Raw genomic sequence first — 23881 nt, 5'->3', positions numbered from 1 at the left:
ATTTTGATATGTTGCTGAGTATAACATAAACAGCAAAGAAAAGTGATTGATAATGACTGACTGACTATTATTGTGTTACATGTTTCAAATGTAAAGCACTTTGAGCTGCATTCTGTGTATGAAAGGTGCTATACAAATAAAGCTTTATTATTATTATTTATTATTATTATTATCATTGACAAATACCGTTCAGCACAATGATTCATGCCCAATTAATTCCCCCTGTTAAAGTGTTCGCCTTTGTTACACTATTTGGTTTCGTGATGTAGCCTATGATAAACACCATATGGCCAAATATGTGACTCAGCTAATGTTATAGGCTATACAATTGAATTTCCCCTCTTAAAGGCAAGCTGGTGTAGCTTATTAGACTAGGCTACTATTAAAATACACCGACGGTAGCCTTGGCTATGTGTAAAGTAATAAATAATGTAATCTGCATCGCTTTATTTAACAAACTGCAAGCAACAGCTCTGGTCATCCCATACCCTACCCCCACTTCCTGTAGCCTACCATTATGAAGGCCTGTAGCCTAAAACGACTCGTTGCCGTTTTGTGACATTAGGCCTAAGCTTTTTCACGTTAAGCCCCCCTCCCCCATCCCCTCTTTCACAAGCAGTGGGGGAGCGGGGCAAAGTAACACTTTTGGTAGACAAAGGAGGGTTCTCCGCTTCTGTCGTTTGGCCACAATCCGTTGCAACCAGGCCAGGACAGATATTTTAGAGAGGAGAGACGCCGGTGCAGCTCAGATGTCTTCTTAATTTTCTTCAGTAAAAGGTGCAGAACATTATTAAACTTTGACTAACATTTCGATGTGTCGATGTTTTTGACTAACGAACATCGAAGCGTTAGTCAAAGTTTAATAATGTTCTGCACCTTTACTAAAGAATAAAGAAAATTAAGAAGACATCTGAGCTGCACCGCCTCTCCTTCTCTAACACTTTTGGCTTTGGCTAAATATTTCTAAAATCATTTGAGTTTCACTAGTCACATGTTTTAACAAGCAACACTTGTTATTGAACAAATAACAGACGTGTGTCGAAAATTGACTTTATTTTCCATAATGGAGAAATAACATATGCAGAGTCTAACCAAGGTCAATCTTGCCAAAAAGCCCTCAAACCTGAAAACACATGAGGCAAAAGTGCAAAACATCACAAAACTAACTAAACTAACACGGGCATATTTTTTGTATTGCAATCATTGTAGCCTACAGTTGTAACAGCCATTAACAGTCGTTTTACTCCCCGATGCGCCATTATAAAGAACATTTAACGGTCCCCAAAAACAGCTATCAATTAATCACCAAATGTCTTATAAACAAGTATTGCAAGGAGCAACACCTTGCAAAAAATGATAACAATAGGCCTAGGCCTTTATATGGCTCTGCTCCTGCCTAGATTCGAACTCAGAACTACCTGAAAGTTGCAGACCTGTTCTGGAAATACGTGCATTAACCCACTCGACCGTCAGACAACGCTATCTACTTTGAGTAGGCCTATTGGGTAGGACTGTAGCCTACACTGGTTGCTGTGGCACAGTCTTGAGTGACCGAATTCGTTTTTCTTTGTCATATGAATGCTGTCATTTTGTTAACATTACTGTTAAGGAGATGCTGTAGGCAAAGTCTATATTTCAACCTCGTTAGTGTAGTAAAAAAAAATCAGAACTATTCACAAGGTTTCTGGGCAGCATATTTATGTTCTGTTAGCAAGCAAACTTCTCATGACTACCGACAAAGTAGCCTACTGCCAGCTGACGGCTTCTCTCATTTTAAAACATTACTGAGAGACAGACACTGTACAATCAAGAAATCTTGCCACTGAATCCAAAACTATGTTTAACATTATGTACAAGGCTTAGGCTACAGTGGACTAGCATGTTGCAGGGGCTGCTAAAAACACAGAGAAACGCACTGAAAACTTCGGCCAATCACAGCCCTTGCTGTCGAATCGCCCGCCTGGTTCGACCGTGGAACTCCACAGCGGACTATGCTGCCCCCTAGCGGCTGCAGTTGTACTTACATTTCACCATTCACCATGATCGTGAATGAAGTGTCAATTTTTAACTGGTACCCACTGTAGTAGGACCATGGGCGTCGGAGGCATTCTGAAAGTGGGTGGGACATTTTAGCAGGGGGTATGGGGGTCCTCCCCCAGAAATTTTTTTTTGGACTAGATGCAATTTCCTGAATTCTGGTACATTTAACAGGTTATTTAGATATTTCTATATAACAAAATGAAGCCAGCCTACGAAATTAATAAAGAGGAAATCATGCATAATTTAAAAATAACTCAATATATAGGCTACTTGGCTACGCAATAAGGTTTCCATTATAGCACCACGGACCTTCAATGAACGCATTAAAGGTTTGTTTGAAATCCCAACACTCTTTCAACTACATACGTAATAGTGATCATCAAATACCTCCCCAGATTTCAGTGCCCATCAGTCCCAACATTTAACAATATAATCAAACAGTCCAAAAGTAAATTAAATATCAAACTAAACCGAAAATGTCATGCTTTTGAAGGCCTACCAGTATGCCGCCCAAGAAACGCATGTCTCAAAAATAAAACTTCGATAAGAAATAAAGGGCTGTCTCGAATACAATCCTGCCCCTAAAGGCCTGTACTTTGTCTTAAGACCCCGGCCATAATTTGAGGATTTACACTATCTAAGTAGACAAACTGGCTTCAGTGAATACGAGATTGTGCAGTCGCTGTGGTTAGTGACGTGATGCTGTTAATGGGGAGTTTTACATAGCCTAGCGTAAACCTATAGGTTATTATTTATTTGGCATACCTATAAGGCTTTTTACCTTATCAAAAGTGAGGGGATGACGGATCTCTTCAACACTGCGGGGGATTTGGCGCTTGTCACTGTGTGTGTGACAGAAGAGGAATGGGAGAATGCGTGTAACAAAAAAAAAAAAAAAGTTTATGAGCGATTTACGCGCAAATGGGAGAATCCAATGACAATGAAGCACTAAACAGATGCTGAAAACAGCACTGGTATTTCACACGGCAAAAGTGGGGGTGTCCAAACTAACAATTTTAAAAAGTGGGTGGGTGTTTTGTAAGAATTTAAGAGATGTTTGTATATTTTAACTTTTAAATGCATCAATCAGGTGCACTTTCAAAATAAAATCAAAGGTCAGACTAAGCTCAGACTTAGGCTTATTTTTATGGAAATATTTGTGCTATAGCCTAAGCTATTTTGCACTTCAGAATTATAACCATGCACACACAGGTGGAATAGTTGATAGGTGATATTGCAATAAGTTCACAACCACAAAAACATATGCTACATTTCACAGTTCAGAAATGTTCAAAAATGTCTGTACATTTCAGCACTCCATGAAATTATGCAGAAGTGGTCACCTGTGTTATTCAGCTAGTTTATTTATGATAATATATTGGTCATTGTAATAGCCATAGCCTATAGCCTACATGCTATTCCTTTTTCAGGATGTACCCATATCTGCATGATGCGAATGTTTGCCTATGGCTTATGTCAGGCTTTATATCAATATTTGTGTCTCATTATTTGATTCTTCATATTTTTGCATTAATGTCACTAGGAAGCATGCCAATATAAATATATTTATTTATCTGTAATGGGATTGGCTGGAACCTGACAATATAAGAACCATGATAGTGGGATAATCTATGGCTGAGCAATTTACAAAAATTTATGTAGGCCTACTGACAAATAGTTTACATTAGAATACATTATAATTTATTAATGAGGCTATGTAGAAATGTGTTGCAATTTCAAAACCGGATTACTCAGGAACCACTTATTGCACAGAGGCATGCTTTATATCCTCGTATTCGCACGCTTGATGTTTATTGTGATATTGGGTTTGCCAATGTTGTGTGTGAAGGGTTAGTGAAATATTAAACCGAGAGTAATGGGTGTGCACTGTGTGCAAAATGCAAATATGATTAGCCTAAATTGCACGCCGGTTCAATGTTAATTTTCTCATGAACCATTTATCACAGCAATTTGGCGCTAATATCATTGGAAAGCTTAGATTCCGCATGTGTGACCTGATGTGTGATATCATATGTATAGGTTTAGTTTAGTTGAACCTCATCTGCCAGGTATTTGACCTACCAGGTTGACACTTCAGCGTGAAAAATACTCAATAATACTCAAAGCATACCTAAAGCCGGGAAATCGCGGGGAATGCCTGGGGACGGCTTCTGAAGTAGCATTGCAAATGAGGAAAATTTAGAAAATTCCACAGACGGGGTGCTCTTGAACCCTCTCACCGTCTCTGAAAGCATAATCGTGGCTCAACAGGTAGATCTATAGATAGGCTAAACTCATTTTTCAGGCATCTGACCAACCGGGTTGACACTTCAGCATGAGAAATCGGGGGTGTGGCGTGTGAGTGTGTAAAACTAATCAAAGGCGTGTGTCTCACGGCCAATGCGTGAGAGTTGGCAGCTATGTAGCTTGGTGACAAGAAAATTAAAATGTCAGTTCCTGATTGCACAGTTTGTTGTGATGATGTCTCCTTTCTGCCAGATGTGGAATATTAACAATGACTAGACGTTTGTTTGCTTACCCTCGTTTGAACTGCCGTTGTCCTTTGCTGTGCAATTTGTTAGCTAGATGCTAACGATTAGCGAAATGCTATGTTGGCTGTGTTGAACATGGGAAGTGCCAGGGAGGCTGAATAGGCTAAATTAACTTAACAAGCCAGCGAGTCACAAGCCTAGAGTGCCCTCTAGTGGCTGTAGACGGTAATGTTACCTTGGATTATGCAGAGATTCATGTCAATCAGCAGGAATGAACATTTAACAACATGTTAAATTATATATATTTTGATTTATCACCCGGAGAGAAGAAATACTCTTTTCTGATTGGCTGGTGGGGTGGCTTTTAATTCTGAATAACGGGACACCTATGAAGTAGACCTGGTAAAAAAAGTTTAATCACCGTTCCATATCAGTGCTTATGAATGGTAACTATAACAACCATAGTAGGACGACGGTTGAGCCTGTTCTTTGCCTCTCGCCCTCGTCCATTAATTCCGTATAACAGGACACCTCGGCGTCTGTTATCCCTTACATATAAGTCGCACCTGACTATAAGTCGCAGGACCGGCCAAACTATGAAAAAAGTGCCTTATAGTCCAGAAAAAACAGTAATCATAACCAACAACCTATTGTAACACATCAGGGTACATCAAAACCACCACACTGATACCTAACAACACTGATACAAGATGCCTCCATGAACATTTCACTGTGCTTGTCAAGTCAGTGAACTTCATTGGGCTCAATGTAACCACCAATGTAGATTGTTGCGTCCTGAGATTTATTTCTTGATTAACCCATAATAGATGTAACAATGGATGTCTAAGTCGCCTGCTTTTAGTTCATTTGCTTAATATTCACTGTATTTTTCACAAAATCCAAATTCTTGCTGTTTACATTTCTCATTAAAGATCATTCAGGATGCAAGACTCTTCTTCATTGTAGTTCTTTTGACTAATTCATACTTCAAATACATTCTGTGCTAGGTGTATGGAAAAAGGCACTTACTCATTGCCCCAGTCCAGACGTACTGTTATGTGGCGCTTCACATCACAGGTCTGATCTTGAGTTAGATGACCAGATATCAGTTGCCTCCGCAGGTCAATCAGCTCATTCATAACATGACACAGCTTGTAGAAGAGGTCTACTTTGTGTTTTTGCTGGGAGAGAGAGGAATGGGGTGGTTAGTAAAAGAAACTGAGACATGGCAAAAGGGATTATATTCATATAAAATACATTATTTTTAAGTTTAAAATATTCTAAGATCAAAGAATTTTACCCAACATCAAGTTCACAAAATATTACCTTTATGATAAATTACAGGTTTTCTACAAACTCTGATTTTTTAAGGAAACTGCCGAAACCATTGTATGTAGCATGAAGGAGACTTGAATGAACACAAAAAATGTGTTTTTGAAACTATGCGTCATTTTGGTAGGGAAAACTGGTGTTATGGATGTGACGTTTCTGAACCAGTCCTCCACAAACTACATAAAACACATTTACATACATGCACCCCCCACAGCGCCAGGCAGAACCTGAAAAATGCAGTTTTTTGCTAGATAACTACCTGAACCATTGCACCCAGGATGACAAAATGTTTATGGTATGGTAGTCTCAAGAGCCCTCATCAACCTAGCCCATACCCACTTATTTGTGATTTGCACACATGCATGCACACACACAGACAGACACACATAAACATACACACACCCGCATGAATGCACACACAAACACACACAGGCATGCATACGCACGTGCGCATGCACACACACACACCATTAGCCCCCTAACACACACACACATAAACATACACCCACACGAATGTACACACAAACACATACACAGGCATGCATACATGCATGTACACACACACACACACACACACTCACAAACAAACACACACACTAAAAGCAAATTCACACATGCACACACATACACATTTACATGCACATGATTTGCAAGAGTAGGAGATGGAGACAAATCGTGGAGGACTAAGCGGCGGTCATATTCTGTAACGCTACATGTTACTCTGTGGGTATTAGCTACAGAGTAACTGACACTTAAAATGCTGGCACATCGTGTTATAAATCTTTGTAAATAGTAGAGTGTCACATTTCAAACTAAACTGTGTTAAAAGGTGTTAAGGCCTATTTACAGTCACCATTCCTGACCTGTCACACGACAGTGTGACATCAAAATTACATAATTTCCTCTGTCACATGAGAAATTTCAGCCTTGCGCAGGCAACTCCTGCATAGGAGATTTTTTTTCAGTGTTGCGCGACAAGCAGGACGAGCTTGAAGCCAAGATCAAGGGCTATTTACAGTCACCATTCCCGACCATAGACTGTAAAAGAAATGGGAGGGCACTGACACAAATTTGAATGGTTTTTCAATTGGCCTCCCATCGTACTGCTCAGACTCTAACTTTGTGATAGCCATCAAATTCAATCTTGTAACTCGTCTGATAGATGGTTCACACAGAAATTCTCCTCACACTTCCTTCGCCTTCAAAGTCATCAAAATGAAGCATTTATTTAGTTATTATTATTAATTTTATTAACATCATCATCACACATGATCAAGTTGTGTTCATGTTGAAACTACAAGACATAATCATCTTCAAGCACAGTCAATGGCAAAGCAAAAAAAAAGTTATAATCTCCTTTCCCCCTTTCCGATCTAGCCTACTGTCAATCCATCGAAAACCTCTGAAATGAAGTGGCGTTTTTTTATTAGGTTTAACTGCCTCTATGTAATGCTTTATCTTAACATACAATAGTCTTGTAGGCTACATGGTTTTCCCATTGGTTTTGCTTATGAGCACGGAGCTGGCTGGACTGAGCTTCTTATCCAAACACGATTATCTCCCTACTTTGCGACAAAAAGAGTTAGCTTCCCTACAACCGGACATGCTAAATATACTTCTTCTGGGAACCCAATGTTACGTATGAGGTAGTTGAGCCTGTTTTGCCTTGTATTGTTTATGTAGATAATACAGAAACTACAACATCAGCACAGGATATATGTTGTATGAAGTTATGGGATTTCAAAAAAATCCTAAATGAATGGGCTGCTATGGGGGTTAGCGAAGAGTTGGGCCCTCCAGCCTCCATTGGTGTTTCAACTTCCAAGAATTCGCAAATTGTTCCCAACATAGTGTGACGTCAAAATGATGTAATTTCCTCTGTCGCGCGAGAAATCGCCTCGCACAGGCAGCTCCTGCAGAGGAGAATTTTTGCGCGACAAGCAGGATGAGCTTGAAGTCAAGATCAGGGAGCAGGTGTGCCTCAACACACATTAACCACATTCAGGTATTTCATATAGCCTAGCCCACATCTTAAATAAACTGAGTCATTTAAATAAATGAAATTTGAATAGTCAGTTTCAAATCAACTTTACTTATATAAAACATTTCATGTGACAAGCACAGACCCAATGTGCTCCAAAAGAAAGGGACACAATAAATGACCAAACAATAAAGACTAGATTGACATAAAAAGATGGAGATTAAAATGCATATAATAACAAGTGAATGAATGGCTGGTATATATGCAATGAGGGAGCTACTCCTAAAAATAATCATTAGTATTTTAAAATCAATTCTTTGCTTTACTGAGAGCCAATGGAGTGATTTTAATACTGGATTGATGTGATGAGATCTTCGTGTTCTGGTTTGTACCAGAGCCCGTCTATGGAGAGCCTGGCCACTCCGTACTACACTGCAAAAAATGAATTCTAACCAAGTGTTATTAATCTTATATTAAGATTAAAAAATCTATTTGGTATTGTTTTTAGTATTAAAAGACTTACCTAGCGCCCTCTCAAAAGAACATTTTGACTTAATTTAAGAAGACTTTAACTTATTTTAAGGACTCTTATCAAGACAAATTTGCTCAACGCACTGGCAGACAAATTTGCTTGTTTTTAGGACAAATTTGCTTAACGCACTGGCAGACAAATTTGCTTGTTTTCAGGATGAGATGTCTTAAAATAAGTCAAACTTTTTTTAAATTAAGTCAAATGTTTTCACAAGAAAGTGCTAGGTAAGTCTCTTTATACTGAAAACAATACCAACTAGATTTTTTTATCTTGATATAAGATTAATAACACTTGGTTAGATTTTGTTAGATAAGCAGTTTTTGCAGTGCAAGTCCCATTGTACCAGTTCCACCAGAGTTCCACTGGGGGCGATCGCCATGAGTGCAGAATGAATGGGAGTCAATGGAGCTAGATGGCTAAATTTGTCTCCTTCACCCGATTGTCGTTGACAAATCTCAGATTTGATTGTAGTTTGTATAACTTCAACATGGGTTATAGGTCAAAAGTTGACTGAACGAGTACTTATGTCCTTTTGATTTCTTACAGGTTTGGTCGTTGTTGCCCATACCACGCTAGCATTGTGCTAATGAATGAAGTCATAGACACGTTTGAAAGGCTTTTTAGAACAATTAAGTGACTTTAAAAAATATAATACTCAACCAAGTGTATTTTCTTTGCCTCCCCTTTCGAAATACAATATTCAAATTACTTGAAAATAAATTATATCCTGAGAAAAGTGGATTTTGAGGGGTACAGCTCCATAGACCTCCATTCATTCTGCACTCGTGGACGAGCGCCCTCATGTGGAACCACAGAAGGAACTGCAACCAGTTCAGAAAACAGAAGTTTTCCGAGAGTGGCAGCTCTCCCCTTCTTTCTTTCATTCTCTGTTAATACTCTGGCTGCGGCATTTTGTATAAGCTGGAGTTTGTTTAGGGTCTGTTTTGTCATTCCAGCAAAACTTGTGTTACAATAGTCTAATCGACTAGATATAAAGGCATGAACCAGCTTTTCAGAGTCTACTTGAGTTAAAAAGCACCTAACCTTAGATATATTTCTAAGATGATAAAACACAGTCTTGGAAATATGAGATATGTGCTTCTGAAAGTTAAGATCAGCATCTAAGATCACACCTACATTTCTGACATTCTCACATGATTTTATAGACAGGGGAGTTAACAATGAATGAAATTGATATCTCAAGACCTTAGGACCTACTAAAAGAATCTCTGTTTTATTATCATTAAAAGAAGTTTCAAGTTTAGGGCCATCCAAATTTTAATAGCAGAAATGCATTGGATGAGGTCATTCACTGGACTAGGATTATTGGAAGATATAGACATATATAATTGTGTGTCATCGGCATATGAATGATAAGAAATATTGTACTGCTGAATGATAGGCTCAAGTGGGAGCATGTACAGATTCAGTCGAAGGTGAAGTATACAAATTGGAATGAACGAGCGGAATCTAAGCTCTCATGAAATTTGCATGAAATCTAATCGGAACTGTATCACAATAAACAGCATGAATGAGGATATAAAGCATGCCTCTGTACAATAATCGGTTCCCGAGTAATCCGGTTTTGAAATTGCAACAAATTTCTACATAGTCTCCAACTTTGGGCCGAATTGTTAACTATACTGTTTATAGTCAGTAGCCGTCTACAAACATTTGTTTAGCCATAAAGTATCCCACCATCATGGTTCATATATTGCCAGATTACAGACAATCCTAAACAGATATGAAAATGTATTTTTGGCATGCTTCCTAGTGACATTAATTTAAAAAATATATATAGGGAAAACAAATCATACTTTCCCAGATGGGTAGCCCAGAATGAAAAAGGAAGCTGTTGCATATAGCCTATAGATGGCCATTACAATGACCAAGATAACTATCTTATCTTATATTAACCATCTGAACAACACAAGTGACCACTTCTGCATAATTTAATGGGGTGCTGAAATGTAAACTATGTTTGACCATTTCTGAACTATGAACCTCAGCAAATATGCTTTGTAGTTGTGAACTTATTGCAGTAGGCTATCATCATCATAACTATTCCGCCTGTGTGTGCATGTTCAAAAATCTGAAGTGCAAAACAGTTTAGGATACAGCACAAATATTTCCATCCATAGATAAAAAAAATAAGCAAGTCTAACCTTTAAACGCACCAAATTGATGCATTTAAATGTTAAAATATACACCATTTTCTTATGCACTGCAAAAAATGAATTCTAACCAAGTGTTATTGATCTTATATTAAGATTAAAAAATCTAATTTTAAATCTAAAATCTAGTTTTTAGTATGAAAAGACTTACCTAGAGCCCTCTCAAAAGATCATTTTGACTTAATTTCAGAAGACTTTAACTTATTTTAAGGAGTCTTATCAAGACAAATAAGCTCAACGCACTGGCAGACAAATTTGCTTGTTTTTAGGACAAATTTGCTTAACGCACTGGCAGACAAATTTGCTTGTTTTCAAGATAAGATGTCTTAAAATAAGTGAATTATTTTTTAAATTAAGTCAAATGATTTCACAAGAAAGCGCTAGGTAAGTCTCTTTATACTGAAAACTATACCAACTAGTTTTTCTTATCTTGATATAAGATTAATAACACTTGGTTAGATTTTGTTAAATAAGCAGTTTTTGCAGTGTGGGGGAGCATAATCTAGCAGAATGCCTTACAAATGACATTTTAGTCATTATCTACCAACTATCTACCAACCAACACTAAGTTTGCTGTAGTGGGTATACTGTGATATTGCTTATCACTTTGTAGTGTTCAGGGTGAGGGTGGGAGAGTGCATTGTAATAGTAATAGAGTTAATATCCATATCCAACGTTCAAATCAACATTTTAGAGTGGCCTAGTCGAGACCTCAATCCATAAAAAGTGAGCAAAGAGCCAGAGTGATGACAAAGAATCGTTCCTGCCTCAAAAACCTAGATTACTGCTAAAAATGTGGGTTCTACAATCATTATGGAGACATGGAGAAGCTTAGTAGTTATTACAAAAAGCATTTTGAAAGCTGTAGTGACAAATAAAGAGGTTTCCATTGATTATTTAAAACAGGTATGAATAATTTTGGACACGCCATTTCTCATAAAAATGTTATGAAAATATGAAAATGCTTCTTTTTCTGATTCCATGCTTCTACATGGCATGTGGCAGTGTCATTTTCAGTCAAAACAAACATACTGGTCAAGATATATATATATATATATAATAAATATAGAATTAGCCTAGATATGCTGTATTATTGTTTCATTGTAGAGATATGCCCAGGGAGAGTATGCAGTCTGAATCATGTTGTCAATCACAAAACGCTACGTAATTTAATCAAATGGCTCTCTACCGAACTACATGTATATAGGGATGTAACGGTATGAAAATTTAACCTCACGTTTATAGTGACCAAAATTATCACGGTTTTTGGTATCATCACGGTATTTTTAAAAGTGTGTTCAATAGGTTCAGAAAGCACTGATAGGCCTACACAAGCTAAAATAGTTTCAAAAAGTGTCCCGTTCACTTTTTCATGTTTAATTGGCTATGTGCTTATAGCTTAACTTACCCTACCATGACTTGAAGGTTGCTATTACTGTTATTTGGATCCAAGCAGGCTTGGAATTTCACCATTCTGGGGGCAAGGCCACTTGGCCTTCAGTTGGGCATATTTGGTGGGGGGCACAAAGGCCACATGTCAGGGCACCAAAGTTAACTATACAGTAGTAGGATGGGCAATTCCACGGAAAATGGACTTCTTGTCACATCCATAACGCCAGTGAAATGCCTTGGCATTTGTATGATATGAATGATACCATTCCTTTTTTGTGCATTTTTTCTCATGTACATTCTTCAGCCATAAATAGCAAATGCTAAAATTTCATGTAATTATTCACATCATACCATACCATCACATTTTATTGGCGTTATGGATGTTACAAAAAACGTAATTTTCCATGGAATTGCCCGGCTATAAAAATGATCAAAGTTGTATTTAGCCTATTCACTGCAGTAGACCTGCATCACTGTATGAAACATTACAAAAACATGAAACCTGACATATTACATAGAACTGTAAATAATCTGATCATCTAATATTTACAGATATCTATGCTATATTTAACATTTATTTTATATTTGGCCTGTTATGAAATCATGTATTGAACAATTTAAGCACAGCTCAGCTTTAAACTGAGAAACTCAAATAGCCTAGATGCATGCTTAGCATTTTGTGATCATTAAGGCTACTTTCACAAACTCTTAGTCAGCTGTCCTCTGATTTACCGATATCTAGGCGATATTTGTAACATTTATTTTGTATTTGGCCCGTTATGAAATCATGTAGAACAATTTAAACACATTGTAAAACTTAAAGCCCAAATTTGGAGACATCCATGCATGTCGAAATTTACTGCAAATTCAAAATTGGATTACTCTGGAATGGCTAACTGTACAGGGGACTGCTTTACACCTTTGTGTTCGGTAAGGTCTGCTGTTAGTTCTGATAAGTTTAGGGTAAAGAGTATGGACATCTCAACATAAGGATACATTAGAAGATGATGATTAGTGTAAACTTTGTCATGGTAAGCAGTTCTGGCGCTTAAAAATGTTCCATTTAGTCATAAATCATTCAAGCATAGTGCTCGTCCTGAAGAGAAAACAGCAGCCTAATATTTTTCAGGTGTTTAACAGTAAAAAGCGCTGTGCTGAAGGCAGTGACATTAGGCATTGCTACAGTCACTCTGTTTGGAACATCGCAGTTCGGGTTTAGATTGATAAGATTCAGTTATGCGTAGAGTATGGATCATCTGAAAGGTTCAGCTCTAGTACCTGTAACATCTGTCAATGGGTCACTGAAACCTTAGTGCTCGCACCTAGGTTTTTTAAGCCAAAAAGTGGAAGATATTTTAATAGGAAAATTCAACGTTTTGTCATTACAGGTTTAATAAACAGTTTGCAAAATGCATTAAAATGTCATTGGTAGATTGCTATTGTTGTTATGACAGTTGTTATGACGTAGCATGAGAGTGTAAAAAAGATATGCTCACCACATACAACTGCTTCCACAGAACTGCCCAATCCTGCAATGTGGATGTCACCTCTGCCACAACAGGGTCCTCCAGGGGTACCACTGTCTCATACTGCCTATACAACCAATATAAGAGAGAAAGAGTCAGAAAGAGGAGTCATAATATGGAAGAGACTGTTTAAGCAATGTATGAGGTCATTGTTTAAGTTTGTTAACTACCACAGTCACGAGTTGGGTCGCGATAGTCTGTCATTAGTCTGTCACAAAATAAGTTTGAGAAACACTGGTTTAAGCAATGTATATTTCTTTAATGTTTCTGTAAACTTTTGTATAAGAACTCACAAAATAATACACAGCAAAATAAATAAGAAATAAGTGAAGAAATAATCACAACAAATAAACAAAACATATGAAGTAAAATTTGGAAATGAATACTTGAAAACAAGTTTGAGATTCAAGAAGAGAAGAGAAACCAATGAAATAAAAATCCACTATACAATACATGATAAATATCTCCATAGAAACTCTGGAACAAAGAAATACATATTCTGTACTCCAATATTAGAAATTCCACCACCTTCACCATATAGTATTTTTAATTTGTAGCCTATATTAATCTAGGTTTTTTTTTTGTCAATATTGCTGCATGACAAAGAATAATATATAGCATTTCTTATGCTGTTCCGAACAATTCAATTCACAAACATATGGTTTTAGCTTTTTAGACCTGTTTTAAATAATGTTTCACATCATTTCGGCTGTTATTTTGTTTAATGGGAACAAATGTGCAACTTTGGAGCATGGCATTCTATGGAGAAGATAGGCCGAATTGTAGGCATAGTGCTGAAATCTATCCTGAAGTATTTAATATTTGGTATTTAGCATGTCATTTATTCAAATGTTTAGTAATATTGATATACCACTTGAAGCTATTTTGTGTGGCAACATAAATTATAAGAGCAAAAAACATTGTAGTGATATATTTATTTTGGATGACAAAATAGTGAGTTGTTTAATTAATGATAGTAAATTATTCATCCAAGAAAAAAGAAGACCAGGCTAGTATCAAATAATAATTCTATCACATACGTAGAGACATACACACACAAAAAATAAACGATAAACGAAATCAATTTCCCACTGGATTCATCACAGCACAGTCTTGTTCTCGTTGCTACGATACACAGGACTCCAATTGATGACCAATTAAAATTGCACGTTTTCCGTACAGAAGAAGCAATGCATTTTTTTCTCGTGCTGAGCCTCCTTTCCTAATTCCTACGTAGGCCTAAATACTTAAACTTTTGTTAGACCTTCAGGGCCCTGTTGCACAGACACCTGAACCAAAGATTGATGATATGAACCAAATATTCTGGAACAGAGGGATTTACAGCATTGAACGCAATATTACTGCAGTAACATTGCACCATTTCCAGAGATTGCTGCGTTGCTAGTTCACAACGCAGGCCCGTTTGTGTATGAAAGGTGCTATACAAATAAAGCTTATTATTATTATTATTATTATTATTATTATAATGGAATAGCCAATGAGGCTGTTGTCAACATGTGAAGTTCAACATGTCATCATACACATACCATACAACCATTAAAAATAAATTCAACAAAAAGATCATTTACCCTCTGTTAGTGACTACAGCCCTCTTCAGGTAAACATAGTTGGTAGGGAAGATACCCTGTGAACAGAAACATAGAGATACACTTGTTCAAGTTCCACACATTTTTATTAAGCAACTGGATTGTATATAAAACACACTAGCTGGCTTTAAAGCTACATTGTGCAATTTCTTGGGTTGATTCTTAGCAAAAAATATGTGCTTATTCATGTATTATTACCAGAGCCGGACAGTAACGGAATACATTTACTTGAGTACAGTACTTTTTTTACAGTACTTTTTTACAGTACTTTTAAAATACATTTATTTTAGTACTCATGACTTTACTCAAGTACTGTACATTTGAGAGGCAAATATTGTTCTCTTTACTCCACTACATTTCTATCCATAACCGTGAGTACCCGTTACTTCTTCTAAAAAAAAAAGGAAAAAAGAAAAATCTCGGAAACCCTCAATTTGTTGTTTCCCTCTCAAACGTGATTGGATTGTGCAGGCACCACTGATTGGGACAGCCTATCAGCAATCACCCCGCAGGTCCATCCCGGGAATGTGCCAACCTGTGGCCCCACCTTGCCAGACTATTTAAATTTTCTGAACAATTTTATGATAGTTTTCGCTTCAAGTGTTTGAATTACAAAATAGTATTTTGTATTTGAAATACGTATTTTAAATACATGTATTAGAAATACGGCCCATCCCTGGCAACATGGTAAAAAGATGAAAATGACTTGATTTTACTTTCAATTCCTTTTACATTCTCCAAGGTATTAACTTTAACATTTTTCATAACTCCATGTAGGACATTTCGGTACATAAATGTAAGCACTGTGGCAGTAGTAATGCAATATTTAGAAAATGTAGGCTACTCTTGTACTCTTGATACTCAAGTACTTTTAAAAACAAGTACTTCAGTACTTTTACTTAAAGGAACCATATGTAAGACTGTGGCCAAAACTGGTACTGCAGTCACTTTCAAATTACTGTAGAGCGGTGTATCCCCTCCCCCTCCCCTCTGACTCGAGGTTGCCAACCCGGATGCCGAAACGCTACTGACTTTGTGATTAAAAAATAGGTAGAGGGTGGCGCATCAGACCAAAACACAACATGACATGACAAAAAACAACATCAACATCAGTTGAGGGCTGCAACTTCACTTTTTAAATGACAATATCCTGGCCGGACTACTGTTGTCAGTGATATAAGTATTTGAAATGAACATGATTTCTTAATGTCTAGTGACATATCCGGGCCATTTTATGATTAATTGAAATACATTTCTTACATACGGTTCCTTTAAGTAGACATCTGACTGTTGTACTTTTACTTGTACTTGAGTAAAATTTAGCAAAGGGTATCTGTACTTTTACTCAAGTAATGAAGCTGTGTACTCTGTCCGCCTCTGGTTATTACTTCCACCAACAAATCGAAATATTCTCGTAAGCGTAGAATCTGCCTTTCTGAATACATACGGCAGAGTCACCCTAATAGCGGCAGCCATGTTGTGCTTGCGGCAGAAAAAACTGCATTGCACTGATGCCCGGATGGAAGATTATATTTATTCTTCATTATATGAGAATAAATCCTCATTGCCAAGGAAGGGAATTAAACGGGAATCAAAAGGACAATGTGACCAGCGACACCAGAAAACGAGGGTATGCTAGTGGACCAAAATATGGTAAGTGTTAATGATTGGGACAAAGATTTTTAAAGAGACGCCGACTTCTCGACAGGTAAGTCAACATAACAGTCTACAGTCAAAATGTTTTATTGTTTGTTTAACTAAACCATGGTGAATGAAAAACATTCAAATCAACTAAAGTCATGTTGCTAAAATTATAACACTAGCCTAGATGTCAGGAGTGTAATGTTACTAGTGAATGAGTGCTGCCTAGATCATTAGTGAGGAATGGTTATTAGCTACTTGTGTAATATTATGCAGAATTTATTAGGGGTCCAAGCAGAGAAGCGGAACCCTTTTGTTTTTGTTCTGATTATTCTGCCCTATTATTATTATTATTAGGGAAGAATAAGAATTCCCTATTGTTTCTTTTCTGATTATTCATCCCTATTATTATTATTATTAGGGGTCAAAGCAGAGAAGCTGCCGGAACCCTATTGTTTATTTTCGGATTATTCATCCCTATTATTATTATTAGGGGTCCAAGCAACAAAGCTGCAGGAACCCTTTTATTTTTTTTCTGATTATTCTTCCCTATTATTATTATTAGGGGTCCAAGCAGCGAAGCCTTTTGTCTGACTCTGCTTGACACTTTCCTGCATGGAGACATATTTAAAGTTAACAATGATATTGATGTTCAATTATATAGCTTTTTGGTTAACGGAGATGCATCTCTCAGTTCTTTTCTAATTCATCTCAAATATGTTTTTTAAAGCCGTCATCGCCATAGGCGATTTGCTAAAATATTTACCTCTGTTAGGCCTACAACAAATCGTGACTTACATTTTTTTCCTGCAGTGAATTAGGCTATCCAATCACACTGCTGTTTTCATGGACAGTTACAGGAATCCACTTCATTCGTTGTTTTAAGTCACTTTTATTTATATAGCGCATTTTTCTAGAGTGCACAGAGTGCAATCCAAGGTATGTAATTAATAAGATTATTTTTTAAATCGGTTGACAGCCCTAATACATATATTATCTACAGCGTTTCTCAAACCATGAGCCTCCTCGATGAGTAAATTACTGGTTCACAGAGCCATTAATTTAGGCTATATTATGCCTAAACAAAAACAAAACGTTTCCCCGATCAAGAAATACTTCTTAATTGGGATCATCAAATATAGAGGAATACAATTAGGGGGTAGTGGGTACTAGCAGGGCACTTCTTGTCAGTGTGAATGCACTCATGCACTCAAATTAGGTATTGTAAGTGCAAAACTATGCCAGCTGAGACACAGCCATGGTTGCTAGGGTAGACATGGTGGTTGCTATGCTAAATAAAGTGTTGATGAATGAATCTCTCCATATAGTCCACATTCCTAGATCCTCTTTTGTGCATTCTCTTATTTAGCTTCTCCAATGTATATTTATATGGAGTTCAGATCAAGACATTGTGATGACCATGGCAGAGGCTTGATCTTGTGTTCAATAAACCATTTTTATGTTGATCTAGACATGTTTTGGATTGAACTGCAGGTTATGGTCATAATCAAAACAAATGTAAAGTTGTTGCAAAAAAACACCTGCAAACTGCTGCTACACATATCTTAAATTAATAAACATTAAAACATTCATCCAACCCTTTTTAAACAGGAATAATTTAGGATTTAATATAAGTTTTTTATATAAGTGTGTAGTCTGTACATATGCTCAATCATTCAAAACAGTGTCAACTGGTCCTTAGAGTTAGAATAATTCCTAAAATTATTTTTTACCTTCACTGTGGGCTTCTTGGTAGTAAACCCTCGATACCATCCTGAAAGAAAGAGAAAACAGCTCTCTAAGGGTTTTTCGACCAACAGAGAACGCATACTTGAACCGGTTCTGTTCAAAATTCTTTGAACCTTGGTGCTATCTAGTGAACCAGGACACATTTCCAGCAGTTGCAAGCATAAACAAGAGTTAAAGATAAACAGGAGATAATGATATGACAGTGGTCCCGTAAAAACGATAAACAATAGCTGTGTAATGCTAGATACCGCCAGCTGTAAAATGATAGATAGATAGATAGATAGACAGATAGATAGATAGATAGATAGATAGATAGATAGATACCGCTGGTGGGACACTGAGGACGGAGTGGCTAAACTATTTTTTGTTTGGTGGAAATGCTATGCATGGTTGTAGCAGCCAAGCAGCCATAATAATGGCCAATAACATAATCATTTTAATGTTATATAAAGCCAATAATGTAAGAACTTACCAATAATGTAACAACATTTCTGAACCAATAACATAATACATTTTTGTCAACAATGTATAAGTTATTACATTATTGTCTGATTATTATGTTATTGGTTGGGTTAAAATATATATATATATATATATATATATAAATGTAAATGTAATAACTGCAGCCGATAATGTAATAATCACCTTATTGGAGGCCAAGCAGCGAAGGCATAGTGTTTCTACATTTTCTTTATATTATTATTATTATTATCATCGTCATTATTATTTTTATGATGTTGATGATGATGATGATGATTTTGCATCTTTCTTCTGCTATAGGAGTCTATGGCAGCCCAGAAAACTCTGGTAAAAAGTTTTGAGATTTGAGAGACACAGGCGTCTATTAGATCTGGGCCCAGTTTCCCGAAAGCATCTTAAGCCTAAGAGCGTCGTAAAGTCCCTCTTACGAATGTCTTAAGATTTGCCGACTGTTTCCCGAAACCATCGTAGCTTAAGAACGTTGTGAAAACAGTCGTAAATCTACGAGTGCTCCAGAGTTCTCGTTACCGACTAAGAGCGTCTGGTAACACTTTATACTGCATACTGTTAAGACGCTCGGTAACACTTTACTTGACAGGTGAGTTCATAACACATTCATAGCAGCTGTCATAAACTGCACATAAAGCATTCATGACTGTTTCATGAGACATGACTCAACATTCATAACAAACCTTTCATGAATGTGGAAGACAGAATGACGACAACTTGTCAAAATAAAAGTCCAACAAGTCGCAAAGCAGAATTGCCGTTTTTCTCTTCAGCCTTTGTAAATATTTCATGAATATCTTATGAAGTCTACATCGAATGTCACTTTACTATACAAGTTGTGAAGTATTCGTAATCACTGAGTTTAACACTGGGAGGTAGCCTAAACTAGCCTACATTCAGCTGACCCTTATTTGTTAACCTGGAACGGTTGGACAATGGACATTCCTAGTAGCAAATGATGAGAAATTATCTGCAAAGGTTACATCATAAAACAAATATATTTTTTATGAAACAAAAATTATTTGCTTGACCATGTTCTGTCTTTTTGGCACTGGAGTAGCCCATTGACTCAGATGTGACGTGATCAGGTAAGAGGTCTGGAACAAAAACGGCAATGCTGCTTTGCGATTGTTGGACTTTTATTTTGACAAGTTGTCGTCGTTCTGTCTTCCACATTCATGAAAGGTTTGTTATGAATGTTGAGTCATGTCTCATGAAACAGTCATGAATGCTTTATGTGCAGTTTATGACAGCTGCTATGAATGTGTTATGAACTCACCCGTCAAGTAGCAGCAGAGATGCACAGAGACTATGGCAGGGCATACAGGCCATCACTGACTACAAGCCTGCGCCACGGAGCTGTGAGAACAACACCTCTCTGCTAAATGACCTGAACAGTTTTTTCGCCCGTTTTGAAGCACAAAATGACACTCACCCACAGAAAACCCCACCTCCCCACGACCAACCCCCTGTACCTGTCCTCTGCCAGCGTGAAGAGGACACTAGCCACCATTAACCCACGCAAAGCAGCAGGCCCAGACAACATACCAGGACGAGTGTTGAAGGACTGTGCAGAAGAGCTGAAGGATGTTTTTTACAGACATTTTCAACACCTCTCTGGAGCAAGCAGTCATCCCATCACTTTTCAAAACTGCCACCATCATACCCGTGCCAAAGAAATCATCACCATCATGCTTCAATGACTACCGTCCTGTAGCACTCACGCCCATAATCATGAAGTGCTTCGAACGGCTAGTCATGTCACACATCAAAGCCACCCTACCCCCCACCCTGGACCCCTTCCAGTTTGCATACCGAGCCAAACGATCCACGGAGGATGCAATCTGCTCTGCCCTCCATCCAGCCCTCACCCACTTAGACAATAAAGACTCATATGTGAGAATGCTGTTCATAGACTTCAGTTCAGCATTCAATACCATAATACCACAACAACTCATCAGCAAACTGGACAAGCTAGGATTCAGTACCTCCCTCTGCAACTGGCTGCTGGACTTCCTGTTGCAGAGACCACAAGCAGTAATGCGGTCGGGGACAACACTTCAAGCACTCTGACCCTGAGCACGGGGCCCCTCAAGGGTGTGTGCTCAGCCCCCTGCTCTTCACACTGCTAACACATGACTGTACAACCACTCACAGCTCCAACCATCTGGTGAAGTTTGCGGGATCTATTACAACACTGGTGGGCCTCATCACTAAGGGCGATGAGGCTCACTACAGAGAAGAAGTAGACCTGCTGGCTAAATGGTGCAAAGACAACAACCTCCTGCTAAATGTCAGCAAGACCAAGGAGATTGTTGTCAACTTTCAGAGAGGCCACAAACAACTGCCACCACTGTCCATCGACGGAGATGCTGTGGAGAGAGTGAGCAGCACAAAATTTCTGGGGTGCACATCAGCAACGACCTCTCCTGGACCACCAACACAGCATCACTGGCTAAGAAAGCCCAGCAGCCCTCTACTTCTTCTAGCAAAATTGAAGAAGGCAAGTGCCACGCCTCCGTCATGACTACATTCTACAGAGGGACCATCGAGAGCATCGCCTCCAGCAGCATCACAGTGTGGGGCGGAAGCTGCACAGATCAGAACAGGAAGACCCTCCAGCGCACTGTTAACACAGCTAAGAGGATCATTGAGCACCACTCCCCTCCCTGCAGGACATTTACACCACCTGCCTCACCCGCAAAGCACTAATGATTGTCAAGGATACAACCCACCCTGCACACAAACTGTTCAGCCTCCTGCCCTCTGAAAGCGGTACAGGAGCCTCCGCTCCCCGGCACCACCAGACTGGCAAGTAGCTTCATCCACCAAGCAATCAGGATGCTGAACACTCTACCCACTCTCCCATCACTGACAGCCCCCCACCCACCCACCAGCCAGCCAGGAACCTAGGGAACTAGGATCCTGTCTACCCTAACCCCCCTCCCCCCCAACACCGCCCTGTGGAACTGCACTGTGACTGCGCAGCCTAACGTGTTGCTGCTTCACATCAAGCCTGATATACTTGAAATTACTGCATACTGCATATCAATGTAAATATACAGGTCACACAAGCACAAGTTTAAACTTCATGTAACTGTTAAGACTATATAAATATACAACACAACTACCTCTTTTTTTTATATACATGTCCTATATTTCTATTTTGATACATACATGTTCTATATTTCAGTCTTGCACTTTAATTTAATGTTTATTGTCTATGGCTATATCTATAGTATGTCTATGTCTGTATTTAAAGCATGTCTATGTCTGCATGGGAAAGTAAGAAACGAAATTTCAATTCTTTGTATGACCAGTGCATGTAAAGAAATTGACAATAAAAGCCGACTTCACTTGACTTGAAGTAAAGTGTTACCGAGCGTCTTAACAGTACTTCTCACTGAGGTCACCAACAGGACATACAGAGGAATTACAACTTAGAGAATACATAATCCAACTCACCCTCCCATTCTTTATTGTGTTTACCTGATGAATCAGATTTTAGCGTGCAAAATAGCCTACATTTAATGGTCATAATAATGTGATGAAAAGCGGACAAAAATGCAATCCAGTTATGAAACGAGACGTTGCCAGAATAGTTTGCAATTATCTTTGCTAAGTGAAGGCTCTAATGTATTAGGCCTATGAGGTAAAAGCAGAGAAAGGAACATGTGGTTTAGTCTGTAGGCTACTGCATCAAAATCTAAGACTAGCCTACACATTTCCTCACTTTCTCGACTTCTTTCTTATCTTCAAACACCGCGAAAAATTATTGCATGGTGCAACAATCTAATCTTAAATAATTACAATTATTTATGTCTGTGTGTAGTAGGCTATATAACCTACTTGGGATGCTTACATGCAGATGTCAAAGTGTTTCTATTTTCGTATTGATGTGAATTAATATGTAGATCCGAAGTTTAAACGGTAGGCCTTGTGACGTGCAGTCACCTGACATCACCATCAAATTAGAGGATATTTCAGAACTGGACAGCTCCCCTTAAGAGCATCTTAAGAGCAGTGCACGCGCGTTCACGCCATGAGCATGTTCGGGAAACAGTCGGAAAAACCAAACGAATGATCGTAAGATGAATTGTAGAAAAGAGTGTGTCTCCGTCGTTATCGGGAAACTGGGCCCTGCACTTGATTCCCAATCTGGGTTCTGACACAGGCGTCTATTTGGGTCTCAGCTATTATTTGAAGTTGCACGGTAGGTCGCACCTGACTATAATAATAAATAATAATAATAATAATAATAATAATAATAATAATAATAAAATGTATTTATATAGCACTTTTCAAGCACAAAGCACAAAGTGCTCTACAGACAAACAAACAAAACAAAGCAAAAAACAAAACAATAGTTATAATAACAACAATAACAATAATAGTAATAATATTAATAATAATAATAATGATAAAATAGTAAACTACCAAACTACAAACTATCAAACACAAACTTAACTAAATATATATGTAAAAAAAAAGAAAATTAAAAAGGAAAAGTATAGTACCCAAGACAAAATAAACAAACAGAAATGATAATAAATTAGCAGAGACATGAGTGGAATCATTCACTATTTAAGGAAATCAATTTTATATAAGTGGGTCTTTAGACTAAATTTGAAAACAGCCACTGATGGTGCAGATTTGATATGATAAGGGAGGCTGTTCTAAAGCTTGGGTGCTCTAACTGCAAATGATCGGTCACCCCTAGTTGAAAGTTTACTTTCTGGAACAACTAAAAGTCCCAGGCTGGAGGATCTGAGGGGCCAAGCCGGACAGTAGGGGGTTAATAAATATTTTAATAGTCAGGTGCCAAACCATGTAATGCAGGGGTCTCAAACTCCCGGCCACGGGCCAAATCCGGCCCGCGTCCGGCCCAATTCCGGCACACGACCCATGTCAAAATACTAATGTAAT

The 23881-nt window shown here is 38.0% G+C and overlaps 1 protein-coding gene across 4 annotated transcripts in view; it reads right to left on the bottom strand.

Moving 5' to 3' along the window:
• dock3 (dedicator of cytokinesis 3) overlaps positions 1 to 23881 on the bottom strand; it is a 557701-nt gene that overhangs the window by 465366 nt on the left and 68454 nt on the right. For all 4 annotated transcript variants that reach the window (XM_048254372.1, XM_048254373.1, XM_048254374.1 and 1 more), the window contains exons 3-6: positions 18451 to 18491; positions 15059 to 15114; positions 13440 to 13536; positions 5562 to 5713 (exon numbers count right to left, since the gene is read on the bottom strand). In XM_048254372.1, coding sequence (XP_048110329.1) covers positions 5562 to 5713; positions 13440 to 13536; positions 15059 to 15114; positions 18451 to 18491 — 346 coding nt within the window. The remainder of the gene's footprint in view (positions 1 to 5561; positions 5714 to 13439; positions 13537 to 15058; positions 15115 to 18450; positions 18492 to 23881) is intronic.

The sequence above is a fragment of the Alosa alosa genome, chromosome 10 (genome assembly GCF_017589495.1).
Source record: "Alosa alosa isolate M-15738 ecotype Scorff River chromosome 10, AALO_Geno_1.1, whole genome shotgun sequence".
Classification (NCBI taxonomy): Eukaryota; Metazoa; Chordata; class Actinopteri; order Clupeiformes; family Clupeidae; genus Alosa; species Alosa alosa.
The sequence above is the reverse complement of the archived record's forward strand: the minus strand, read 5'-3'. Positions and strand labels throughout refer to the sequence as shown.